Source organism: Rhamphochromis sp. 'chilingali', assembly GCF_963969265.1.
Source record: "Rhamphochromis sp. 'chilingali' genome assembly, chromosome: 20".
Lineage (NCBI taxonomy): Eukaryota > Metazoa > Chordata > Actinopteri > Cichliformes > Cichlidae > Rhamphochromis > Rhamphochromis sp. 'chilingali'.
This window is the reverse complement of record NC_137947.1, coordinates 7,195,329-7,221,565: the sequence shown is the minus strand read 5'-3', so window position 1 is coordinate 7,221,565 and position 26,237 is coordinate 7,195,329. Positions and strand designations below refer to the sequence as shown.

At 39.4% G+C, this 26,237-nt stretch overlaps 1 protein-coding gene across 4 annotated transcripts; it reads left to right on the top strand.

Moving 5' to 3' along the window:
- Positions 1-121: 121 nt before the first annotated feature.
- Positions 122-26,021, top strand: LOC308388023 (insulin-degrading enzyme). 4 transcript variants are annotated; one of them, XM_080868470.1, is made up of 25 exons: positions 122-269; positions 3,888-4,072; positions 4,650-4,857; positions 5,679-5,848; positions 6,647-6,769; positions 8,059-8,171; positions 8,359-8,521; positions 8,797-8,889; positions 9,029-9,120; positions 9,347-9,427; positions 10,295-10,398; positions 11,242-11,344; positions 11,439-11,561; positions 11,971-12,053; positions 12,870-13,014; positions 14,864-14,974; positions 15,063-15,183; positions 16,277-16,368; positions 18,474-18,585; positions 20,060-20,227; positions 20,452-20,724; positions 21,077-21,138; positions 22,840-22,912; positions 23,009-23,076; positions 23,962-26,021. In XM_080868470.1, the coding sequence occupies exons 2-25, from the start codon at positions 3,913-3,915 to the stop codon at positions 24,055-24,057; spliced, it is 2,937 nt and encodes a 978-aa protein (XP_080724596.1). In that variant the 5' UTR covers positions 122-269; positions 3,888-3,912; the 3' UTR covers positions 24,058-26,021. The 4 variants fall into 4 exon arrangements, with proteins under 4 accessions (XP_080724596.1, XP_080724594.1, XP_080724593.1 ...); XM_080868468.1 differs by lacking the exons at positions 122-269; positions 12,870-13,014 and adding exons at positions 1,969-2,119; positions 13,645-13,789; XM_080868467.1 differs by lacking the exon at positions 122-269 and adding an exon at positions 1,969-2,119.
- Positions 26,022-26,237: the final 216 nt, after the last annotated feature.

Sequence of the window (26,237 nt, the reverse complement as noted above, 5' to 3'; positions counted from 1 at the left end):
GTCAAAATCAGACCGGCGAGAGAGAGAGATAGATAGATAGATAGATAGATAGATAGATAGATAGATAGATAGATAGATAGATAGATAGATAGATAGATAGATAGAGATATATAGATAGAGATATATATATATATAAGCAAGCTGAAAAGAAAAAACGGAGTAGAAACAGAAGCGTCATATCAGTCGTGGCCAACTTATGGGATAAGTAAGGTGTGGTATGGAAACAACAAGCATTTTGGATTGGTAACCTACTGCTAGCTGTATAGCCGGTTAGTTTCTTTTTCATACATTTAATGCTGCCTGTTTTATATATATATGCATTTGCCTTGTGATGTAAAAACTAATATTTTAGGCCTGTCTTGAATTCTTTGTGACTGCTCTGATCTTCTTTTTAAAATGTGAATTGTCTCCTTGTTTGTTTTCTTGCAAGCAGGTTAGTAAGTCATGATAATGCACAACTGATCAACTATGGGCAATACAGAGTTAATATTGGCAGTGCTGAGATGGGTGGTTGCAATGCCTTGCATGTGGCAGAACATCATTGGTTAGCACTGCTGCTTCACAGTAAGAAGCACATGCATAGGGTCAGGTTCCCTGGTGATTCTAAGTTGGCCATATGTGTGGATGGACATCTGTTTCTCTGTATTTACACTGCAGTAGACTGTAAACCTGTCTAGGGTATTCACTGCCTTTCCCCCTGTGACATGGTATATGTCATATAAAAACATGGCAAATTTTTAAACTGAGTAAAAAAAAAAACTGCAATAACAAGCTTGAAAAGCAAGTCATACTAAAAAGAAATAGCTGGAAGAACACTGTGCAACTAATTAGGTAACCGGCAATAAGTCAGTAACATGACTGGATATGAAATGAGATTCTTAGAGAGGCAGAGTTTATCAGTAAAGACGGGCAAAAGCTCAACCACCGTAAAAACCTGTGTTACCAACTGTGTAACAATTTCATATTAATATTCCTTAATGTAAAATGTGTTGTGCATTCAGACATGCTCTTCTACATACCTTAATGATGTCTTCCTATCAGAAGGTATCAGCAAAGCATTTTCAACCAAAGAACTGCTACTCAGTGGATGTTTTCTCTTTTTGGACCATTCTCTATAAACCCTACAGATTGTTTTGTGGACAAAATCAGTAATTTTAGAAATACTCAGACAGCGTGCCACATTCAAAGTCACTTAATTTCACCTTTCTTTCAAATTCTGATGCTCAGTTTGAAATTTCGCAGGTTGTCTTGATCATGTCTACATGCCTAAATGTACTGAATTGTTTCCATGTTGTTGGCTGATTAGATATATATTTATCTGAACGGGTGGACCTAAAGAAGTGGCCAGTGAGTGTAGAAAGGATAATGCAGAGAGCGACCCAAAGCACAGTACAGAGCAGCAATTTTTGGTTATTTAAATTCATTCTTAACGACTGAGTCATATTTTCTTACACACAACAACCATAATATTATGCACACTTATAGTCATACACAGTTTTCAAATGTAGATAGGCTAATATAGTAATTTCTTTTGAGACTTTAAAATAAAATATTAACTACCGATTGCTTGTATTATACATTTAGAGGAGATGGAGGACCACGGACAAGCCTTGTGATTTTAAAAAAAATTATTATTAATAATAATATTTTTTTAGGAAAACCAAATTATAAAATTTCCTGTTTTTCCATAGCAGCTTTATTCATTTTTCACTCTGACAAAGGGCTGGAAACTTGATCTGTCATGCTTAACGTAAAAGGAAATCTACACGCAGACTGTCTAATCGGTTTCCGAATCAATGACAGTGCTCAATATTCTGAACTACTCTAGCCAGTTTGGCGCTTCGTTGCCATTATAATCTTGAGTATTTGGCTTTACGACGGACGCTGTCGTGGTCTAAGGCGTCAGTGGCAGAATCTATTAAATATTTGACAACCTGCCTCTATGAGGTGCGCTCTGCTCTTCTATCGATTGTTTGTGTCTAGTCAAAGATGGCGCCGTAACAGCCCAGGTTTGTTTTTCATGGGTGCAAAGTATGTTTAAGTGCATTAACCGAACGGCCCAGTTTACGAGATATCTTCAGTCAGCAGGCTACGTTTTCTGTCTTAACCGACCTTTTAGGTGAGCTCTTTTAGGTAAGTGTTGTAACTGAAAAATAGGAGAGTTATTTTTACACCGAGCAGCGAGGTGGCTAAACACCAAACTAATCTTAGCGGCTCGAGCCGGTTTTTTGACCCAGCTAACCTCACTAGCTAAAGCGAAATGTTAGCTGATCCTACATTGTGTATTTGTGTCCTGCGCTTCCGTGATCGCTTACAATACACTTTTTAGCTTTGCGGAACCAAATGTTTGCCAGCGAGTTAGACAAGACATCCCGTTTCTCACATGGTTGCTTGGTAACTTTTCTGAAGCTTTTATCCCTCATTAAATAAGCTAGCGCGACTTTGCTTTCTGCGTAATGGATTAATTTGTGTCCTCTACTGAGTCACTGTAGCACACTGTAATCCCCGTTGTGCTCAGTACCAGAGAGATGTAATGTTTCCACACATCTACGTCGTGGCTGTCTTTTAACTGTCATTGCTGTTTAGCTTACTGTACGTAAGTAGCAATTACACCAAGGCAGTAATAATAGTTGGTTATCTAAACTGTGTTGCTGGTTTCGTTTGATTTTTTTGTTGTTCAAAAACGGTGTTCCCGAAAATCATTAAAGATTTCATGTAATATTTCAGTAAAACTGCAGTAAACGAGCCATGTGTTGCTTAACAGCTCTTACAGTGATGTGTGGAAACTACGTGAGTCACGGCACCTGTTAAAACACAGCTAAATCCTTATGGGTGTTTTTTTTTCCTTCTTATTCATTCAGACAGATAATTTCTATATACACAACTATCTAGAAACGCTTTACTTCTTTATGCTTCCAAGGACCCAGACTTTCTTTCATTTATTTATTTATTTATTTTTATTGGTCTTGAGCAGTAGTTCTCCAGGCTTTCTTACATTTTTCTGACACAAGTTTTTATTTGGACTCTGGCAGCTTTTTGAGTCGGTTTTAGCCATTGTACATGATCATTTTCACAATAATCTTTTTGATGTTGGTTTTTAAATTTTGTTAAGACACTTAACACTAACCAGGTGATTCCCATAGAGCTATTAGCTGAAAATGTATGACATATGTTAACATCTTGTGCAGTGTATCCTGCAATTTGAGGAAATTGGTTAAAAGAAGTTTTAGACCTGTCACTTTTATCTGCAACAGACGAACTGTATCTTAAAGTCATGTCTTTAAGGAATAGAGGAAAAAGACATCCTGTCAATACTTGAAAGATGCATCTGGGACCTTCAGATGATCCATCTGCTCATCGCTGCACTCTCATTAGAAACGTTCTCAGTTGAAGAATGGATGTCACCATGTTTCACTTCTTAAAGAATGCAAAATTACACAAGAACAGGACTTAAAACCAGTGGAAGAACAAAATATTCTTACACAGTGATGAATCCAAATTTGAACATTTCAGTTCAAGTCGTCAGCAGTATATATGGAGGTGGTTGGGAGAGGTCCAACTGTGAGTTTCTACAGTCATCTGTGAAACATGTTGGAGGCTATGTCATGGTTTGGGACTGATGTTGGCAATCATGTAAAAACTGATGAATTATTACTAACCTATTTAACAAACTATGCAGTACTATCTGGAAGGTGTCTGATTGGTTCATTTTTAGCATGACAGTGTGTTTAAGAATAAAGGTGGTCATACCAAATATAGACTTCTAAGCTCACTTGCATTTAGAGGCATCTATTGTCCTAAAATCTCCTTTGGCCATTATGTCACGTTAAATCAAAACATATTACAATTTTAATTGTAAGTGTCCATTTGGTTTTCTTTGCTTGCAGACTGGTGTCATCCTTGTCAGTCAGAATGACCGACCCGGCTGTGAGGAGGGTGGTTAGTGATGTTATTCGCTCACCTGAGGATAAGCGGGAGTACAGGGGCCTGGAGTTTATCAATGGCCTGAAGGCAGTGCTCATCAGTGACCCGACCACAGACAAATCTTCAGCTGCTTTGGATGTCCACATAGGTAAATAGGTTTTAATTTTCTTTGTCCTGGCCAGGTGACCATGATTTTTTTCCGTGTTCTATCACACCATTTGGAAAAGCAGAGCAATTTTCCCACATCATAATATAACTGTGCCTTGCTGACCAATATACTTTCATGCATAGAGTTGCCTCATTAGTTGCCAGACGTCTTTTAAGCTTTGGATGGGTATTTCTGATGTCTATTATCTAGTATTTCTGTTTGCAAACTAGATATGACATTATGTACTTATCGGGTTTCTCTATTATAGCTTTTCACCAGCAAATAACATGTAACTGTTGGGACTCACAGCTTAAAGTTCTCACTGACTAAGCATTAGATAGTTGTTTTGAATGTCTGAGGAAGTTGTGAAATTCCTGTGACATTCTTTTTATATGTTGAATAAAAATGATAAAGAATTTAGTCATGTACATCTCATTGTTTATAAATCTACCTGTTGTGGTGCCGTTACAGATCTGTTTTTCTCACCTGGCAAACATTAAGTCACAACTGTTGCATGGATGAAAGAGAAGCAGCACCATTAACTACATTTCTCTGGGAATTTCTTTTCAATTTGCAGGTTCTCTGTCTGACCCACCAAACATCTCAGGGCTGGCACACTTTTGTGAACACATGCTGTTCCTGGGAACAGAGAAGTACCCCAAGGAGAACGAGTACAGCCAGTTCCTCAGTGAGCACGCAGGCAGCTCCAATGCCTTCACCAGCGGAGAACATACCAACTATTATTTTGATGTTTCCCATGAGCACTTGCAAGGAGCATTAGATAGGTATGTTGGTGTTCATTTGATGGTATTAATTTTGGCAGAAACATCAAAGTGATACATGATACACATTTAAAAGCTCAGTGGTCTTACATTTCTAGTAGATAGATTAAAAAAAAATTATATATATATTTTTGGTGACATTGTCTAATTGTTCCCTTGTGCTGTTCAAGCCACCTGGACTTCAGTGGTAGGAAAGAACTGTGAGGAGTGATCTGAATTATTGATGATGATTCCTTTGTGGAAAATGAAAGGATCGTATAATTCAGTTAGTCAGCCTAATTTTCCTATTCTTATTAAAAATATATACAAACTAGATATCTGAATATTATGGTTTTTCTTTTAAAATTATAGTTACTTAATTAAACCAACATTTCTAGGTTTTAGGAGGTAAACAGTGAAAGATTATTAGTATTTTGGAGTTTGTATGTTAAGAATACAACATCTGTTAAAAGAAGTTCATGGTCCATTTCCTTTGCAATAATGTTGATTTTTTTTTTTTAAGCAGTCTTATGATGTGACAGAACTACAGTGATTACTTTTTACAGTATAATGTTTGCTGTGTACATCTTTAGATGCACACTATGAATTTTAGTGTGCTTAGCATTTCCTCATTTGCATGGCAGTTGCTCTGACTTTGTACTCTTGCAAAGCTTTTGTTCATTTTCCAAACAGTCATAACGTATAATCTGTATTTAATATAAACAAGATTGTACACACCAGAAAATGCTGAAAATCTGAAATCTAGTAGTATTATCACACACCTCTGTTGTTATTCTACATGCTGAAATGTACTCCTTGATAACAGCAACTTCTGACCTTTGTAGGTTTGCCCAGTTCTTTCTGTGCCCATTGTTTGACGAGAGCTGCAAGGACCGCGAGGTGAACGCTGTGGACTCTGAGCATGAGAAAAACCTGATGAATGATGCCTGGAGGCTGTTTCAGTTGGAAAAGGCCACTGGCAACCCAAAACACCCTTTCAGTAAATTTGGAACAGGTAGAAACTGTTCTTGCCAGACTTCACTTTGAAACTATATCATTACATCATTCATTCTGACTGCTTAGTGCATCACATTTCAGTTGTTATAGCAGAATATTTTGACTGGAGAGCAAAACCGCCCTGCACAGAATATTTAAGCAAGAATTCCCTTCATACGGTCGATATGATGTGTTTTAGATTTTGTATTAGACTACTAATCTAGAGCAGAATCCAGTCACATATGTTAATGTTAAGGGGTCAGAGAAATTACTGGAGCAGGCTAATATTTGATTAAATGAGGTTTACATTCATGCAGCCTACTTATTATAAGAGACGGCTGTTTTAGCCCAGAAATACTTCTCAATGGCTTTGGTTTTTTATTTTAAACATGAACTAATTTCAGTTTGTTTTTTGAGAAAGCAGTTTAGGAGTTTTCTGATGGTCATTCCAGATCAGAGTGACGTATACTCAGAGCAGCTCTGAGCTCAAAATAGCCACCTGATGGCAGTCTTGAATTATACCGTCTGTATTCCCATTAAGAACAGGAGAGGATCAGACGTATCTGAAAGCAGTGCACTCAGCAGACTAACATAGCTTCTCCTGTCTGCTGCTTTGATGGTGTCTCTTTTAAAAAACAAAAAAAACCCCACTTAATTTGCCTTAGAAGTGCTTCATGTAGACTGTAGCACTTGTTTTAGGGGGTTGATTTTATAATATAGAAATTGATTATGGAATGTAATTTCACTGAATTTCACTACGGGAGTGTGTTGCCTTTTCTTAATTACATTAAAATGTACATTGCTGATCTTTTTATAGGAAATAAATTGACACTAGAGACCAGACCATCTAAAGAGGGGGTTGATGTCCGTCAGGAGCTTCTGAAATTCCACTCTACATATTACTCTTCTAACCTCATGGGACTGTGTGTGTTAGGAAGAGGTAAGATGACATTGCTCACGCATGTGATGTTTAAATGTTGCAAAATAATCATCTGACCTGAACAATGTGCAAGTCATGCATGAATGTCGCCTGAATTCTAGTATTTCACATTTCATTGTAGAGCAAAACGATGTGTTGTTCTCAAATCAGCTGTGATAATGTGCCTTGGTGTCACTGCCAAAAACGAGAGACTTTCAAGATAACATATCTGTTTCGTTCCATCGAATAACGTGAAAGTGATGAGAGACTTGAGTTACTGGCTTTTAGGGACATTAAACCTGTTGTCGAACATTTTTGACTTAGTGGTACCATGGACAAGTGCTGCTGCCATGCCTTAAAAAAAGAGCTAATTTTGTATAAAGTAAGCTATATTAATGTATTTTCATTTATTAATAGATTTATATAAGTAATCTAAAGTTGCAAAATAACTTGAAATTAAAGCTTTACAATGAATAAATGAATGCTGGACTTTTAGACTCACCATCCTTCCAGTCCATACAGGACACATGATCCTGCATACCACAGTTCACCCACGCATGTAGTTAGTAATTAGAAGTAAAGATGTGTTATAAGTCATGTGGGTGTGGTGTCATACAGATTTATTTTTCTTTTCTTGTCCTCCTGTACTAAGCTGTATTAATCAGTGAGCGTTCTTAATATTTAAAACTTCAAGACTCAGTTTGAAATCAAAGTTGTTAGCTTCACTTTGTGGAGAAATATTTTGTAGCATTAAATCCTACTAAAAAATTGTGTTGGTTTGATAGAGTTTATATTACCTAGGAACACCTTGGGTTAATTATAAATATGACTCAAACACTACTAAAATGTATTACCTATCCAAATTAATACATTTTAGTAAGCTGAACTATTACTTCAAATACTCTTAGACAAAGAGCACGTAGATTTAAAAAAACAAAACAAAATACAAATGTTAAGTGCCAAATGTTCAGCAATGTACTTTTAAATTAAAACTTAACAGTGTCTAATTTCAAACCAGGATACACACAGTTCTTTGTGGCATTTGTTTTCCATTCCATTATAGGCCTTTAAGAATGGCCTATAATCTGCTTTAGTGTTAAAATACAGACTGCAAGCAAGGTTTACTTGAGCCAGTTTGTTTGACAGCTAAAAGTTACAGGCTTGAAATGCTAATAGCTAGCCAATCAACTGTTTTGGGGTTTTGTTTTATTTTTTTAAGGGGGGGAACTTTATTGTAAATTCAGTATCTGTGATTTTTTTTTTTTTTTTTTTTTTTTTTTTTTTTTTTTTTTTTAACCCTTTGTTGGCAGAATCACTGGATGAGTTGACGGCCATGGTGGTTAAATTATTTGGAGAAGTGGAAAACAAAAACGTGCCTGTTCCAGAATTTCCCGAACACCCCTTCCAGGAACAACACCTTAAAGTGAGCTGTTTACTTCTCACTCCTTTACATTTTTACTGCATTGCAAAATGTCTGTAAACATTTTTTCCCCTAACATGTTACTTTGGGATTCATAAATTCTTCTGTTTACTACAGTCATTGAAGTGTCAGATGAAAGAGCCCTTAGTAACACATTTCTGGTTGGTGTTCTTCTTTTTTCCTGTTACAGCAATTCTACAAAGTGGTTCCCATCAAAGACATTAGAAATCTTTATGTGACTTTCCCCATCCCAGACCTACAGAAGTACTACAAATCTAACCCAGGACATTATCTGGGACATCTGATTGGTCACGAAGGACCTGGAAGTTTGTTATCTGAGCTGAAATCTAAAGGTAGCAGACTGCAAGCTGGTGTCAAATATTATTAGAGCAAGTGATACACTTAGTAAAACCATATCCTAAAATATATGATTGGCTCCGAGGTTACTTATGTGTTAAAATGTATAAAAACATAAAATGTAACACCAGGAGACCTGTGTTCGTCTTATTTAGTGATTGGAATAGAAGTCAGTTTTCTTTTAGGACAGAAACATTCACAGTAACAGTTTCTTTTATCATAAAAATGAAAGAAACACCTTACTAAATTTTCACAATAATTACTTTCTAAGGCTGGGTGAACACACTTGTTGGAGGTCAGAAAGAGGGAGCCAGAGGATTCATGTTCTTCATCATCAATGTGGACTTGACTGAGGAGGGCCTCTGTAAGTCATGCATCTCACTACTTTACATGAATTGTACCTAGTTTGTGTGTTTTGCATGTGATTATGATCAATCACAGTATGTGTAGGGAAAAGAAATGTAAATATTAAATCTTGGGGCATGATCTGTGTGTCACTGCAGTGCACGTTGAGGACATAATCTTCCACATGTTCCAGTACATCCAGAAACTACGTACTGAAGGGCCTCAAGAGTGGGTGTTTGAGGAGTGCAAGGTGATTTATGTTGTTAGTTCAGTGATACTTTCTAAGAGTCAGTATAAGCGGATTTCCTATTCCTCACTGTAAAAGCTAGTTTTAAAAAAGAAATTAGAATAGCATATGGATTCCATTATGTGCATCACAGTTAATAGATCTGGATCAATAAGCTAAATGAATGTAGTCATTGTATGTTTGGTGATTTCAGCTGTTATACCTTCAACCTTTTTGTCTCTCTCTATAGGATTTAAACAATGTTGCCTTCAGGTTCAAAGACAAGGAGCGTCCCCGTGGCTACACTTCCAAAATTGCAGGTTTACTACATGTAGGTCCTTCTTTTATCTGCAGTCATTGTTTCCAGGCAGCCTTGTCAGAATCAAGCTAGTTTTTATTTGTATCAAAATGCACAGTATGTGATTGTTGCAGCAGGTGGAGTAAGGTAAATGTTTAATTTACTTTTTGGGTTCTGGGGACAGCAGTCTAAGGAGGAAACCCAAGACTTATCTCACATTAGACAGTTTTTCCTGTGAATCCAGGGAGATAAAGAGTCCTTCTCTTGTCAGACAGGAGATCTCCAGTGAGTCTTGGGTAAGGGCATGCGGTCAAATGCATGCAAAATACCCACCCCTGCCGCTGTTTCTCACCTAGTGCAGCTCCAAAGTGGAACAGAGTCCAGCCCTTCCCCAGGAGCTTTGTTCCAGAGCCCAAGCTATGTGTTGAGGCGAGCCCACTATATCCAGTTCATGTACCACAAGCAAGTACATGGAAGCCGGGGATTGTGTTGGGACCTTCACCTTTGAAGGTCCCACTCAACATGGGCCCCTACAGCCCTTTTAGACCCATGTAGGCTTCTTTGGGCAAAGGCCAGCTGGATCCCATGGGCTAAAGCACATGGCTCCAAAGTGGGGCCTTGGTCCTTTATTTTATTTTTAATACAAAGGGTTGTGTTTGCATATTTAAGATGGAATACATGCACATCTCCATACATTTGAGAGCTTGCAGTCATTGTAAGATATTATGTAACAACTTTGTATAGCTACTGTGCTTCCAAAAACACAGCGAGGTTTTAATAGTAAATGAGATTCATCGTCGGTCCTTTTAAGTAGAAGTTTAGAATTTACTTTATGGAGGCCTTTTACACATTTGTGTTTTCAAACGGTGCAATGCCAACAGCTTTCTTTGTGTGTCGTAGTACTACCCTCTCGAAGAAGTTCTAGCAGCAGAGTACCTCTTGGAAGAGTTCAGGCCAGATCTGATCGAGATGGTGCTGGATAAGCTGAGACCAGAACACGTCAGGTCAGTGTGACTTTGCAATGTGTAGTGAGGCTCACTTTACCTTTTCTGTTACCAAGTAATAAACTGCACAAAACTAGAAGTAGATTAAGGCAATAACAACAGTTGTAAAAGAAGACTGAGTTTTGTGTTTATCAAGCAAAAAATAACCTGCTGATTAGATCATTTCTGCAGCAGTGAACTTGTTGGGCAAATTTCTGTTTGCTTCTTTTACTTTAATCTGAGTGTATAACCTCTCAGAGGAAGATGTGGGCACATGGTGAGATAAACTTTAAGCTAAACTTTACAGCTGCAGTCCCACTTGGATAACTGGACTGAAATAAAAGTGGGCCTGGTGTAGCTTTAATTCATTTACTGGGTTGCAGCTGCTGTGCCAAGCAAAGTCCAGACTTGTAACCGGTCCATTTCTTAATGTGTATTAAGGAGACGACAGCATGCAGTCATTGGTTGACCCTGACAGTTTGCATGCCAGTCTCTTCCTTTACTGAAGTGGCCATTTAATTCTGGGCTTTTGCCAAAACTGCTTTAAATTCATGAACGAATGCTTCTTTATTTATCCATCTCATTCCAGCTACAAGAGAACTTACAGAGAAACACCATTTCCTTTTACACTGAGTCCTTGAACTTTGTTTAACTAAAACATACTGATGGGATAAATGTTCAAACTTAGGAAAAACCTGCACTCTGACAGCTCCAGCCAAACGATGTGTCAATGGCTGTGCACCACCTGAAACATGATCGAAATGGAAAAGCACTCACATCTTGTGCAGCTAACAGGCACTAAGTAGCACAGAGGGCTTTTTGTATAGATCTATAATGTGACCTGTTGTCTTCTTACTTTTCCAGAGTTGCAGTGGTATCAAAATCATTTGAAGGACAAACAGACATAACAGAAGAGTGGTACGGCACGCAGTACAAACAGGAGGCCATCTCTGAGGAGACCATCAAGGTGAATGATTGTCCAGTTTTTCTGCTGTGTAATCAGCGTATAACCACTACATCAGTTATATAAGGCTCTGATTGTTTATCTTTTTCTGTTGTAGAAATGGGCAAATGCAGACCTCAACGGCAAATTCAAATTGCCAATGAAAAATGAGTTCATCCCTACCAACTTCGAGATCTACCCTCTTGAGAAAGACTCTCCGTCAGTTCCCACTTTAATCAAGGCAAGTGTTTTCTCTGCACAGCTCCATCAAAGTGTTGTCACTTTTCATTGTCTGACTGCGTTGGACGGTCCCTGCTTACCTGCTTCTTCTTAAGTCTCTTATGCTTTCATATGGAAATGTGGTATTGTGATTTAGACATCAAGCATTAGTTGTTGTTATGTCAGGATCAGAGGAACTAAGCAGCTAATAAAAGCTTACATTTCCCATCTCTGTTGGAACAACTGAATAAAAGTTAGTATGGCTTTTGTTGTTTGTTGCTAAGAGACCTATCAAAGTAACACTGTTAGATTTCTGTGATTAAATGAGCGTCGTCTGCTTGTACAGTTTACCTTCTGCTTGCATTTCAATGCTTTACTTTGTTAAGACTTCCCATGAATATGAAATTAAGTTTGGTTTTCATTTCTTCCAGGACACTGCTATGAGCAAGGTGTGGTTCAAGCAGGATGACAAATTCTTCCTCCCCAAGGCTTGCCTGAACTTTGAGTTCTTCAGGTGAGTAGTAAATATAGAGGATTTGTTCTGCAGCTGGAGTGTGGACACAAATTCTTACCAAGTAAATTGTGACTCTTAAGATTAACTCAATAATAAGAAATCATAAATGTACTGCTGCTACAACAGTGCATAATAAGTTTTAAAGTAATCAGATAACAAAGTGCAAAAATAATTATCAAAATATTCATTTATTAGTGTCATCAGGTTTCCCAATGTGATATGGAGACACACATTTTCTTTGAAGTTGTGTAAGATGTAAAATTGCCAAAGTTACCTACTTTGGTGACCCATTGTGACAAGGGAGCAACTAAAAGTAGCTTTTACGACTGTACCGGAGAGTAAATCTCATATTGGTTACACTTAAAATGCAGATCTTCTGGAAAATAAGTCCAGGTTTGACTGTGGATGGTCACAGGTCAGCATGTTAAAAGCAACAAAGTTAAATAAGTGCCATGTGTAACTCCACATAAATGGACACACCATTCTACTGGTTGTCTTCTTTATTCAAGGTAGGTGGCTGTTCCCTTGTTCAGTGTTGATTTAATTTAGTAGGATTAAATGCTTCTGGAATTAGCTACTGTGTAATATAGGATCGTTTGGATTAACTTGGATCAGCTTCTTGACAAACACTGCCAAACCCTTCTAGGTGGGACTACAATTAGACAGTATTAGTCTGTAAGTAATTCCACTGTTACACTGCTGATAGCTACAGTTAATTATATGTTCATAAATTGTGAAACATGCTACACAGTAGTTGCAGTTTGCATCAGCTCGTGCAGCTTTATTTGTATGCTTTGTGTGACATTTTCTCTACAGCCCGTTTGCGTACGTGGACCCATTGCATTGTAACATGGCATATTTATACCTGGAGCTCCTCAAGGACTCCCTCAACGAGTATGCATATGCAGCCGAGCTAGCTGGCTTGAACTATGACCTCCAAAATACCGTCTATGGGATGTATGTAAGTATTCACAATCCCTCCCATCGCCGACCTCATGCCGCCTTCCCTTTATTATCCTCAAACTGGGCTACAGTGGCTCAGGCAGGCCTGGGTCAATAGCTGACGTTAACCTTCCAATCTGACCGCGTCTGTGGCCAGACTGCAAGTTACAATAACAGGAAACTGTCGTATATTGAACGTTTTTTATTGTTTGACATGCTTGATCATTTGAGACGGTTTTGTAGAGATTTTGAACCTGCGTGTGTTTTACATCACCTTCTAACCTGTACCCGGCTGGCATAGTATCTGTTTTATTTACAACTCCCTCTTTTATAACTGCTCATCAACCTCCTGTTAAAACACCATGCCTACCTGCGAGGGCTTTTATTCTCTCCATATCAAATCATCCTTTAGGTGTGCTGGGGTTAAACACACACCTGTAATTAAGGCATCAGGTTTGAAAGTCAGCCACTATTCTTCCATCAAAAAGTTTTTGTCAGTCAGTGCAGAACAGAAAGCCGGTCATGTGGCTGCATATACATACTCTTCATTATCATTCTTCTCATATGTGTTTTTATTTAGTGTTGGGCAACACTTGATTCCCAACAAACATTTATTTGTTTCATTTCTTTCTTTTTTTCCTTCCATTAGTCGCTACCTTTACGCAGACCCCCTGCACTGCAACATGACCTACTTGTTGCTCAGGTTACTGAAGGATGATTTAAAAGAGTATACATATGCAGCCCGCCTGGCTGGGCTGGTGTATGGTGTAGCCTCAGGGATGAATGCCATCCTCGTAAGTAAGCCGTTTGAAGTCTGGAGGGAAGATGGGGTGCCAGTGAAGGCTGCACTTTGAGGCTTTAACAGAGTGAAAATAACTTGGCGGTTGTGGTTTCTACACTCTTGATTGTGTGAAATCCTGCTTGTTCAATCTGAGAGAGAAGTCTAATATGCATTTTCTTGCAAATAACAAAACTGGGAGTGACATCACTCCTTTGTTCTTAGGTATGTAGAATGCGGCATTAAATTTAAAGATCTGTGCAGGTTTATCTAGGAGGTTTAACATCATTAGGAGTGTATCACTAAATCAGGTGTTTTTCTGTTTCCTTGATTTATGAATGAGCAATTTGCTTGTGTGCGTATGTGTGAGATTTAATGTTGTACATCAAAGTAATGGCCTGAATCAATCTGGTTTGCTGTGGTGTTGTCTGTCCACTGTTCTTTAAAACCTGCTGACTTCTAACAACTCTTCAGCTGTCATAATGACCAACTAACCTGCATTCATTAGCTCCCTTCTCACCTGTGAATTCATGACTGTGGTGTGTCCTTACAGAGGGCTGTATAGCTGTGTGATGGGCTGCAAGTAATTGATCTGAGTCAGCAGTGTTAGTGTGGATGCTGGCCGTTTGTCAAGGTTAACGATGTTTGGAGAGATTACTTTTAACAAGTGTCACTGCAGGGGCTTGGCCACAAGGTGAGGTGAGCTGTGGGATGAAAGTGACAGCGAAGCCCTGGGAGGTTATGCTGAATCCTGAAGGGCCATTAGGTGTGCGTGATGCAGGAAAATTCATTTATGCCCAAGCACGTGCAGTGAACTCAGGCAGAACATTGACATTCTTTTTGTTTTTGAGTCTCTAGAGATTCAGATTATTCTTCACCATGAGGAGTCGGTCTAATCTGGAAAGATTTTCTTCACAATAGTTTGGCCAGCCCACGATTGAATTAAATGGAGAACACATTCATGTATTCATGGTAGCAAATGAATGCAAAACCTTCATAACAACAAATGTTAACTGTTATGCTAATAAGCTTAATGTATCCTTTTGTTTGTGATGATGTGCCGCCTGTCTCCTGTCACTGTGTGCTGCAGCTGTCTGTTAAAGGCTACAGTGACAAACAGCACATCCTGCTGAAGAAGATCATCGAGAAGATGGCCACTTTTGAGATAGACGAGAAGCGCTTTGACATCATCAAGGAAGCTGTAAGTTCAGACTCACTGACTCAGTAATAGTTTAGCTTCCAGTCTCAGTTTTAATGGTGATCTGATTCTGCCTTCTTTCTTTCTGCAGTACATGAGGTCTTTGAATAACTTCAGAGCTGAGCAGCCTCACCAGCATGCCATGTACTACCTCCGTCTTCTAATGACCGAGGTCGCTTGGACCAAAGATGAGCTCAGAGAGGCTCTAGATGGTGAGACTCTTAATGTTTCTCTTCTGTCTCAGCAGGAATGCTTACTGGCTGCTTTTTCATCTGTGAACTAAACAGAGTTAATTAAAACACATAATACAGAGCATTTCTTACATTAAAAAAAACAACTTGTTTTTGGAGTGGTAGAAAACCAAGCATGTGTGGAACGTCCACAGGCATTTTCCACACTCACTGAAAGGTCAGTTCAGGTCCCAGGATGGTGCAGTAGTTGGCGCCACCCCCTCGCAGGGAGGTTCCTGGGAAGAAGGTTCCAACTCCTTTCTGTGTGGAGTTAGCATGTTTTCCCTGTGCTCCCTGACTTCTTCTCACAGTCCAAAGACATGCATTTTTGGTAAAGTGGTGACTCTAAATTGGCCATGAATGTGAAGTACTTGAAGCGTGTGGACTAAACCCAGTAAAGCAATCAAATTGACCTGAATTATTGTAGTCAAGTCTCAGAACAGGTCAAATTTAACCCAGACACTGTAAAGGTTAAATCACATAGCTGCAGTGAAAAATGTAAAACTATCACTGAAGTTTTCAGGTTTCTGCACACAGTAGAGGCCTCTCCTCTCGCCTTGGGTCTTTTCTTTTCAGTTTTTCTCCTTTAAATGCTGTAGCTGTCCTCTAGCAGTTGCTTCCCTAGCTGCAGTCTTTCCCGTGCACAGTGCCAGTCTGGAGCCTGCAGGGCAGCTTGTTATATTTTTAACCACAGAGCTTACACAGAGTATCCTCAGATTCACACGAGACTCAATTAACCTGCTGGGTAGGGACCTGGAGCTCAGTCACCTGGGCTTCCAATTAGCACAGCTCGGTTTTGTTATCAGTCTCTTTAGCCCGCCGTCCTCCTCTGTCTGTGGTCTCTGAGACGCTGTGAGTGTCATGACTTAAATTTAAACTTTTATGCACATCTAACTCAGTCTTTAGGTATTATTTTTACTACTGCAATATGACGTGCTGCTTTGCTGCTTTGTTCATGGCAGGAAGACTGCCCGATGAAATCACCACACTCAACAGTTATTCTTTGAATCAGTCTGTTACCAGCCTTGGAAATTACTCTTTGATTGATTGCTTTTGCCTGTGATCTGTATTGCAGATGTAACTCTCCCACGCCTTAAGGCCTTCATACCTCAGCTGTTGTCACGGTTACATATTGAAGCACTTCTTCATGGCAACATCACCAAGGAGGTTTGTTTGGAGTCACTACTTATTATTACTTATTTATCCATATCTCAGAGGTTTATTGTCTCATCAGATCCTGCACTTCAACCTGCTCGTCGGAGAATAACACTCTTAAAATGGAGGAATGATCCCTTTTGTGATCATCAAATTATAATAATGACCAGCTTCTCTAACAGCAGAAGATGAACTAACTGAGGGGTTTATGTGAGAGAACAAAACTGATTTAGTTATATCAGTGGAAAAATTTATAGATAAACATAAACTACTCACCGAGAGTCAGTACGGATTCAGATCAAGCAGATCAACATCATCGGCACTATTAGATTCAATAGAATACATCACAAATTCCATAGACAAAAAGCAATATGTGGCTGGGTTATTCATAGACTTGACAAAGGCATTTGACACTATAGATCATGATATATTAATAAGAAAACTGGAACATTATGGTGTCAGAGGGGTAGCTTTAGATTGGGTCCGGAGTTATTTAGGTGACAGGAAGCAGTTTGTGAAATTAAATGGTGGTTGCTCCTAATGTATGGACATTGCTTGTGGTGCACCCCAAGGGTCAGTTTTGGGTCCAAAATTCTTCAACTTGTACATTAACGACATCTGTAAAGTGTCCAAAGTATTAAAAATGGTTCTCTTTGCTGACGATACAAACATTTTTTGCTCTGGTGATGATCTGCAGAATTTATTGGAGGATATGACTAATGAAATAAGTAAAGTGAAGTTCTGGCTTGATAAAAACAAATTATCACTAAATTTGAATAAATCTTAACTTATGTTATTTGGAAATAGTAGTTTAAATACAAATGCAAAGATTCAAATAAATGGTGTTGATATTGAAAGAGTCAGTGAAAATAAATTTCTGGGGGTAATAATAGATGAAAAACTTAACTGGAGAGCTCACGTAAGATATATTCATTCCAAAGTATCACGTAGCATTGCAATACTAAGCAAGGCAAAGCAAATATTCGACAGAACATCACTTCATATTCTATACTGATCACTGGTTTCACCATACTTAAGCTATTGTGCAGAGGTCTGGGGCAACAACTATAAAACCACATTACATTCACTTTTTACTCTTTAAAAAAAAGCAATTCGAATCATCCACAATGCAGGTTATAGGGAACATACAAACTCACTATTTTTGCAGTCTGAAATATTGAAAGTTGACGATCTAGTGAAATTCCAAACAGCACAAATTCTATTCAAAGCAAAAAATAAAGAACTGCCAGGTAATATTCAGAGTATGTGTTTTTTTTGAACGAAGGAAGTTATAATTTAAGGGGTTTTTGTAACTTCAAAACAGGGACGTACTACAAGAAAAGGCTTTTGTGTTTCTGTTCATGGAGTGAAACTATGGAACAAACTGAATATGGAATTAAAGCAATGTCCGAACATAAAACGGTTCAAAAAGAGTTATAAAAATATGATCTTCTCGAACTATAAAGAAAAGGAAAATATTGAAATTAAGTGAATGTCTCCATTTAAAAACAAACAAACAAACAAACAAAAAACTCATGATGTGATATTATAGTATATAGTATATCAGAAATCTGTTCACTATTTTTATTACAAGTTATATCAGTAAGGAAGCTGACTAAATATTAACTGATAATTTATGGCAAAGGGGTGGGATTAAATAAGTGTTTACTTCTTCCCACTCCCTTTCAACATGTAAATTAGAACATTTTGTATGTATTTTGTATAGTATTTTTTCTTTTCTTTTCTAAATGTACCTGTATATTGTTCACATGTTGAAATAAATTACCAATCATATCACAATTAATGTTATAAAATATACAATGTTTAATTTTTTATGGAAATTAAAAATGCCTTTGGCAAAATGTCTACACTGTATATCAGTGAAGTCAAGATGCTTACCACGCATATTGAGAATAACTTCTATCACAGTTCACTATACAAGTGCTCTTAAAAAGCACCTGCTGGTTATTTTGAGTAATGTAGTAAATGTTGGTAGGTACAATAAATGTAAAATTCTTGAATCTCTACAAAATGTTTTTCTGAGAGTTCAGCCGGTGTTACTCAAGAGTTTGTGGACTGAAATGTTTGAATTTCATTTCCATCTGTCACTCCTCTAGTCTGCTCTTGGCATGATGCAAATGGTGGAGGACACGCTCATTGAGCATGCTCACACAAAGCCTCTCCTCCCGAGCCAGCTGATTCGCTACAGAGAGGTGCAGGTTCCAGACGGTAGGTCCTCTACTCCTCCAAACCACAAACACAGACGCACACACACATGCACACACATACAGATTAAGCACTGTAAATCTTCATCTGCCAGTCATGACTGTCTCCACGGCGACCACGCAGATGGGTTCTTGTCCAACACTCTCGCCCTCGTCATCAGTGACGCCATCGTGTGTTTGTTGAAAAAAGACCTGATTGAATTCAGCATCCCACATTTACCTCAAAGGAACATAATGGTCACTGAGTGGAAATGGACGTCATTGGCTACAATACATACACACCTTACTGTCAGCAGCTCAGACAATGAACACACACAGGCAAACCTGCACTGCCTTTCAGATCACATTAGGAAAGCTGAATGATGTGGAGGCGAAAAGCAGAGCTATAAATTATACAGAAAATTATCAACGGTTTCCCTGTGACTCAAAGTCTACAATGAGAAACTCACATTTTCACACATCACATCAGTATTTTGAGTATTCAAAGGATGCGTCCGACAGCAATGTTGAGCTATTGCTTGCTTCAGTGTGTGTGGAACTTTTGACATGTTAAGAACAATGTGAGAGGAGCTGTGGCTCGGTGCTCAGGGAGTGTCAGGTCCAGAGTGCTCAGTCAGCATGTGCATAAAGACACCTGCATTACTCAGCCTGCACTCGTCCTGCATTCAGAGCAGACTTGATCACAGTGGATTTAAAAAAACTAGAGTTATTGCTGTTGGCATTCAACGGGCTGTTTCTGTCTTATTGAAGTGTCCCCTGTCCTCTATCTGAACTGTGCTGGTTTTACTGTACAGTACTTATCTATGGCTCAAGCAATGTACTGAAGTTCAGCTGTAAAACTACAATGAAACAGCTCATGTGCTTTTTGTAGGAATTGCTTGTGCAAGTTTCTAATGCAGCACTGAAAGACCTGATTAAGTGTGCAGGGATGGATTGTATTAAGTTGTACAGCACAGCTGGTGAAATTCATTTCTAAGCTTATCAGAGTTCATGAGTCAGTGGATTTTGGGTTAATGAAAAGGATTGTGCTTTAAATGACTTCAGATGGTTTTGCTCACTCACATGCCAAGTTTAGTTCTCAGCGTATCTCAGTGAGGTCCTGTTGAACCTTCACAGACCAAAAAGCAAAGCCAGAAGAATTACAGGTGCTCATATTTTTACATCTAGTCTTTCTCTTTCCTGTTTTTAGTCTTTTTAATATTACATATAACTGCACAAGTACAAAAACAAGGTGAGTACATGGGGTTAAAGTTGAAAAAAATATATATTAAAAAAAAAAACTAATAAAATACATTGATGTGAAGTGTCATTCAGTTTTCCCCATAAAATGAAATGGTTTTATCGCCACATGAATGAAGGCGGTCCAGTTATTTTGCTTTGCGGGGATTATTTTGGTGATGTTTGTTTGTGGTCATCTTTTCATAGCGATTTGTCTTCCATGATTACAGCATAAATGTATGTTCTTATGTTCCTCTCAGGTGGCTGGTATGTTTACCAGCAAAGGAATGAGGTACACAACAATTGTGGCATCGAAATCTACTACCAAACAGACATGCAGACCACCCACGACAACATGCTGCTAGAGCTGTTCTGTCAGATCATCTCTGAGCCCTGCTTCAACACACTGAGAACCAAAGAACAGCTGGGTGAGGTTGCAAAACACACATGATAGGGCATGACACAGAACGTGGGTACCTTTTTCCAGACCATTTCAAGTTTATACAAACAGTGTCAGCTTTATCAAGTTTATTATTTATATTATTCATGCATCTAGTTGGTCCATAGTGGAATGGTTTACAAAAACCTTTCTGGAACAGTGTTTACAGCAGTCTGGAGCTCTTACCTACTTCCTCTCTTAATCCCCCAAAAGGCTACATTGTCTTTAGCGGGCCACGGCGGGCTAATGGAGTGCAAGGGCTGCGTTTCATCATCCAGTCAGAGAAGGCGCCCCACTACCTGGAGAGCCGAGTGGAAGCTTTCCTGTGTACTATGGAGAAAGCTGTGGAGGAGATGAGCGAGGAAGCCTTCCAGAAACACATCCAAGCCCTGGCCATCCGCCGCCTGGACAAACCGAAGAAGCTGTCTGCTGAGTGTGCTAAATACTGGGGAGAGATCATCTCTCAGCAGTACAATTTTGATAGAGGTGAGGCTTCCCAGCAGTCCTCTTCACCTCTCTGATAACTCTTAATTATGTTTAGTTTAGTTTGCAGGCCAAATGGGTTTTTCCTGATCTACCAGCTTGTGTAACACAAAAAGACAGCAATCCGCCCAGTTGTGGCAAATGGCTGCCCCTCCCTGGGCCTGGTTCAGCCAGAGGTTTCTTCCTTTAATCATATATAAAAGGATAATTAAAATAGCCTACCTTATTTAATCATGGATTCACTCTTGAGTCCATCTCTTAAGCATTGCAAACGGGAACTATTGTCTTTTTCTTTTTTTCTATTTTTTTTTTTTAATTTAATTAATTTACTTCTGTTTTTCCTGCTGTTTTGCAGACAACATTGAAGTGGCGTATCTGAAGACGTTGACAAAAGAAAACGTAATGGAGTTTTACAGAGTAAGTAGTATAGCTTTATGTCTCATGATGCCTCTTCCTTGGAAGACTTTTAACAGCATGAGACATGTCCTTGTGTCATGCTGGATTGCTCAGTCTGACACCTGTTTGAGACAAAACTGTTTGTAGCTATTTTTATTTTTTTTATTTATTTTTTTTTTAGGGTAACTGTAGCAACTCCTAATCATAGTTTAGACACTGGCAGGTTCGTTAAGCAGGATCAATTTGTGCACTAGATGAGGTTCAGTTCATTTACTCAGCTGCTACCTGCAGGTCCCTGGTCAGCATACCTGTCAAAGTGGCCACGCCCCTCACTGTAAGCCTGATGAAGTTTCAAAGGATACATTATGAAAAGACTTCACTGAACTTACAGATGTTCTCAACATGCTTTTTAATGCTGTGAAGTTGAGGCTGTTAGTATGGGACTCTGTGGGAGTTTGGCCACTCAAAGAACTACAGTTTTTCATCAGCATCTTTATTTTCAAAGGTCACATATCCTCGCCCCCACGTTTTGCACTGCTGAAAGAATATATGTCAGACAAAACTCAATTAGTATCTACTCAGGTTGACTCGGCTCGACATGTTTTGAGGGTATTCCATCAGGTGGTAGTACCTGGTACTAGGTACTTTTTTTTAGTACCTTTTCAACCGGAGTTCATAGCGATCAGAGGCGATCTGAAAATGTGGCGTCAATAGACTGCATGTCATCGATTGGGCAGTCAGTGGCATCACTCGATGAGTCACGAGAGTGTCTCCTGTACGAAAACCATATTTACCATTTCTGAAACCCGGCATAAGAGAAATGGCTACACAGAAACAACACTGTGGTCCCCATGTCTGACAGAAAGCCACAGACCTAGCAGCAGGTATAACATCGCCTCCAGGTCCACCTCTGTTGTAGCGTTCGTGTCACATACGTGACGTCACGGGATGTTCGATTGCGTTGCTAATAATGACCCCACACACATTAGGTGGTACTCGATTGTAATGGAAAACGAGTCGAGCTGAGTTGCGAGAAGGTACTAATGGGAAAAAAGGACTTTATTCAGCACCACCTACTCTGTTTGTGTGTCCACACATACACAGATCCGCTGCATTCATTCTGCCCTCCTAGCTTTCATCTCATCCAGCCTCCTGCTTCTATTCATAGCTGTGGAGGTGACACTGACACAGGACGCTCACAGCATATCAGCGGCAATAATGACAGCCAGCCGGCTTGTTTCGGGGGGATAAAGAGCCCAAGGACACCTGGCCCCAGAAAGAATTGGCATTATCGGAGCCCTGCAGAAACCATTACAGCCCCCATGCAGAATAAACCTAATGCATTTCTAATGTCATATCAGCAGCAATCGCACAAGCTGCGTCTTTTCTTTTTCTTTTTTTATTATTTAATTTCTGGTTGCCACAGTTGACGCCGTCTGACTGCAGATGAGCCAAATGTTCAGTCTAATATAATCCTCCATCCAGAGTCGGAGATGAAGCCCGACTGTGTCGCTAAATCTCCACAGGGCTGTCACAACTGATCACACACTCAGTGGGGAAACACACACAGCCGTCCTGTCTGTGCTGGGTTTCTTTTCTGTGGTAGCAAAGTTCTTTCCCAAAAGTGATGAGTCATTCCATTAATGGAGGGAATAGTTTCTGGTGATGATGTTCCCTGACAACCTCCATGTATCATCCTCACCTGTCTGTCTGTCTATCCAGGAGCGACTGACGGTCGAAGCCCCAAAGAGACACAAAGTGTCGGTGCACGTGCTGTCCAGGGAGATGGACACCTGTGAGTATCTGTAGACACAAGATGATAACATGGGCTTCATTTAGACACCCACTGAGGTCGCTCACTGACAGTCTGACCTGTCTGTGTGTACATCAGGTCCAGTAGTGGGAGAGTTCCCCGCTCAGAATGATGTCAACCTGGCTCCTGCTCCTTCCCTGCCACAGGTAAGGATCAAACTTTTTTATTTTTATTTGTAAACCTGACAGATTCCCCAGCTGCTGATATTCAGTCAGATTTTAACATTACTATAAATGCGCAGCTTAAATGTGAAACGGTGAACAGTGATCAAACTTTTTATTTTTTCTTGATATGCACTGACGAGGACATTATACTACCACTGTTCTATTGAAATATAAAACAAATGTCCTCATATGTGGATCTCATTTTTCTCAGAAACAAAAATTGGGTTAAAAAAAAAATCTGGTAATTCTTTGTTTCCAAGCAAAGAGAAATTAAAAATGCATGCCATGAAAGAGTTCGGGTCTTAGGAGGTTAAATGTGAAAAGGTGACAATAACCAGGACATCCCAATACATCTCGTTAACCAATAACTGAAGGGTAGAACTGCCACACCATTAACCTGGGTGGATTTGTAGCTTGTCACTGTCTCACACACCGAATTGCTCAAATAGATGTTATTATCTCTTTTTTTTTTTTCTTTTTTTTAATATAAATTAAAATTCTTCACGCTGACATTTTTTTTTTTTTTTGTTAATCATCAGCTTGTGTCAAATGAGGTGGACATACCTTTCAATTGCATCTTCTTCTTGCTATTCTAGCCATGCTCAGTGAAGACATTCAGGCAGCTCCTTTAATGTCCTGGAGGCCTCTTGGCAGCCTCTTTTGATCAGTTTTTCCTTTTCTCCATTTGTTGATGACAGTGTTCATTGTGTTCTGTAGTGTCTAACACTTTGTCAAAGCCTGCTTTTAGGCTCCAAATTATAACATGTCATTTAGAAAGAGAATAGCATTTGTTTGTTTCTGGACTATTTCTGGAGTTTATGGAGGGGGTCGTTTTTCAGCCGCCCTTTGATCTGATCTTTCTTGCAGCCCACAGTGATTCAGGACATGACGGAGTTCAAGAGGAGTCTGCCTCTGTTCCCCCTGGTCAAACCTCACATCAACTTCATGGCAGCCAAACTGTGAGCAAGGCCGGCAGGTCGACACAGCAGGGAGGCACGGAGGGCGGCCCTGCTCTGTTTCACATCTAACCACTTCACCTCCTCCTGCCACTAGGAAGACCTTCATCTGACGGAGCCTGCATGAGTGTGTGTTTGTTTGCGTGGATGCATGTTGAATGCAGGTGTGTGCATGTGTAGCAGGGAGGAGCCACTCAAAGAGGAAACAAAAGAATCACAAAGTTGTTGACGTAGCTGTGATAATTATAGAGGTAACACCAGAATCACCTCATGTAACGTCTCTAATAGGAGACGTAAGCTCACGCTTCACAGCACTGTGTAGGCTGCTGTAGACGAAAAAGAAGTAAAACGACAAAAAAAAGAAAAAAGCTGAGGGCCAGGACCCTTTAATGAGTTCAAGTGTACTGCAGAAGCTTCACAGTAGGAGGCTTTTTATTTGGATTATTCAGAGACATCCTGCTTTGAGGATGGATTGTGGGTTTATTGTGATGAGCTGTTGAGGTTAAAGACAGTAGCTCCATGAAGGTCTTTGCTTTTATTTGTTTGGACTGGTGTGTTTGTAACTCTCTGAGAGGAACCACAGCTCTCCTGGGGGGGAGAAATCCCAGAAGATGCACTCGGGAAAATGAAATCTTTTAAGTCAAATTTCTGAATTTTAACGTGTTTGCCTGTAAACTGCTAAAATATTGGGATCCTATGAGGAGCTGTTTTTAAATTGCTAACCACTAAACCATGCCCGTACATTTCTTCTTTTTTAATGCGTTTCACAGTAGTATGTCACTCAGACATCTCAGGGGTATGTCCATGCTGTTTTGCCTTTTATTATTATTCAATTTTATTAGTAATTAAAATAAAAACATTTAGTCTGTCATCTACATCAGTATGTTATTCAATTTACAGTGTGATCGGTTTCTGAAAACTGAAAAGTAACGGCTGTAGAGACATTTTTGTTTCTCTCCCAAAGCTTTGGGGAGGTCGTCAGGATCCGTTCACTCTGCATGAGAGACTTTCTGCAGCTGCTACCTTTCAGATTAGTTTGTAACCTGGTCTGATTTGAGGCACAATCCTGGAGGATCCATTCTGTCCCCAGCATAATTCTGGGTGAGCATTAGCTCTTAAAGCATAGATGTCAAACAAAGCAGCTCGAACTTTTTCTCTAAAAACAAGAAAACATTTCATATTGATGTCTGAAGGCCAGAGTTTGGTAAAACGCTCCAGTCTGGATCCTTTTACCGAAATATATGCACTTCTCTCACTAAGCAATAAACTCAGTGCTGTGCAGAGGAAACAGCGTGGGCCTAAACCCCAGAGAGGACCGCCTCCAGCCTGATTGCTTTGTTGGCCCTGCTTGGTGCAGTGCTAACGTGACCTGCTCTCTTGGTGCTAACCAGTTTCACAGTGTAAAAACTACTGCTGGTGGAGCCGCAAATCTTAATTTATGTTTTCCCATTCCCCTAACATATCTGCTCTCAGGTAGAGTTCATGAATAGTCCTGCTTTTTCAAAAGTTTTTTAAATATGTCCCGGCATTTTACTGTCTCAATTAGATCCAAACTATTTCGTTTTTTTAATTTCAAACAAGTCCATTATCAACTTCTACTGCTTTAAAAGGCACTATATTACCTTGTGGTGAAAACCCAAAGAACCAGCAGCAGAAGCATGCCTTAGTCTATTATTTACACAGCATGTAGCTCCACAGCGTCTCAGGAGAGCCGGTGATAAAGCAGTTTTCACACAGCGTTCTAGATGAAACCAATGTTACATATCAGGCTTGGGCGGGCCGTGCACTGTTTGACGTGAATTACCTAGTGAGTGGTTTTCATTTAGAAAATCAAATTTTTAATTTCTGGATGTATTTAGCAACTCAGAATGACTGTGATTGGCTGGTGGGGGTCATGGGCAGGTGAAGAGTGCTGAGTTTGGTCTTTTTATGTTTCTTGTGTGTTTCTAATTAATAAACAGCTGAATGGAAGCTCGTCTGTCCCACTTTTCCAGTCTCAACACGTGCACGTCAACATTTGGAAAATACATTTATTTACAGAGCTCATACTGTAGAAGTCTAACGTTAGAAGCATCGTGTGCACAACAGTTCAGCCTCTCGGCAGAGAGGAGATCTGATGGGAAAGGTTTAGTCTGCAGATCTCAGAACACCTGTACAGAAGTTGACATGTGCAGGTTAAATATTCCA

What these genes read in the sequence shown, in the direction of transcription:
- LOC308388023 (XM_080868468.1), top strand. Translation starts at nt 2,034, where the DNA reads ATGTTTAAGTGCATTAACCGAACGGCCCAGTTTACGAGATATCTTCAG. An exon ending in AGAGGTGCAGGTTCCAGACG is followed by an intron (nt 18,586 to 20,059) that starts GTAGGTCCTCTA and finishes TGTTCCTCTCAG; the next exon opens with GTGGCTGGTATGTTTACCAG. An exon ending in CTGCTCCTTCCCTGCCACAG is followed by an intron (nt 23,077 to 23,961) that starts GTAAGGATCAAA and finishes TCTTTCTTGCAG; the next exon opens with CCCACAGTGATTCAGGACAT.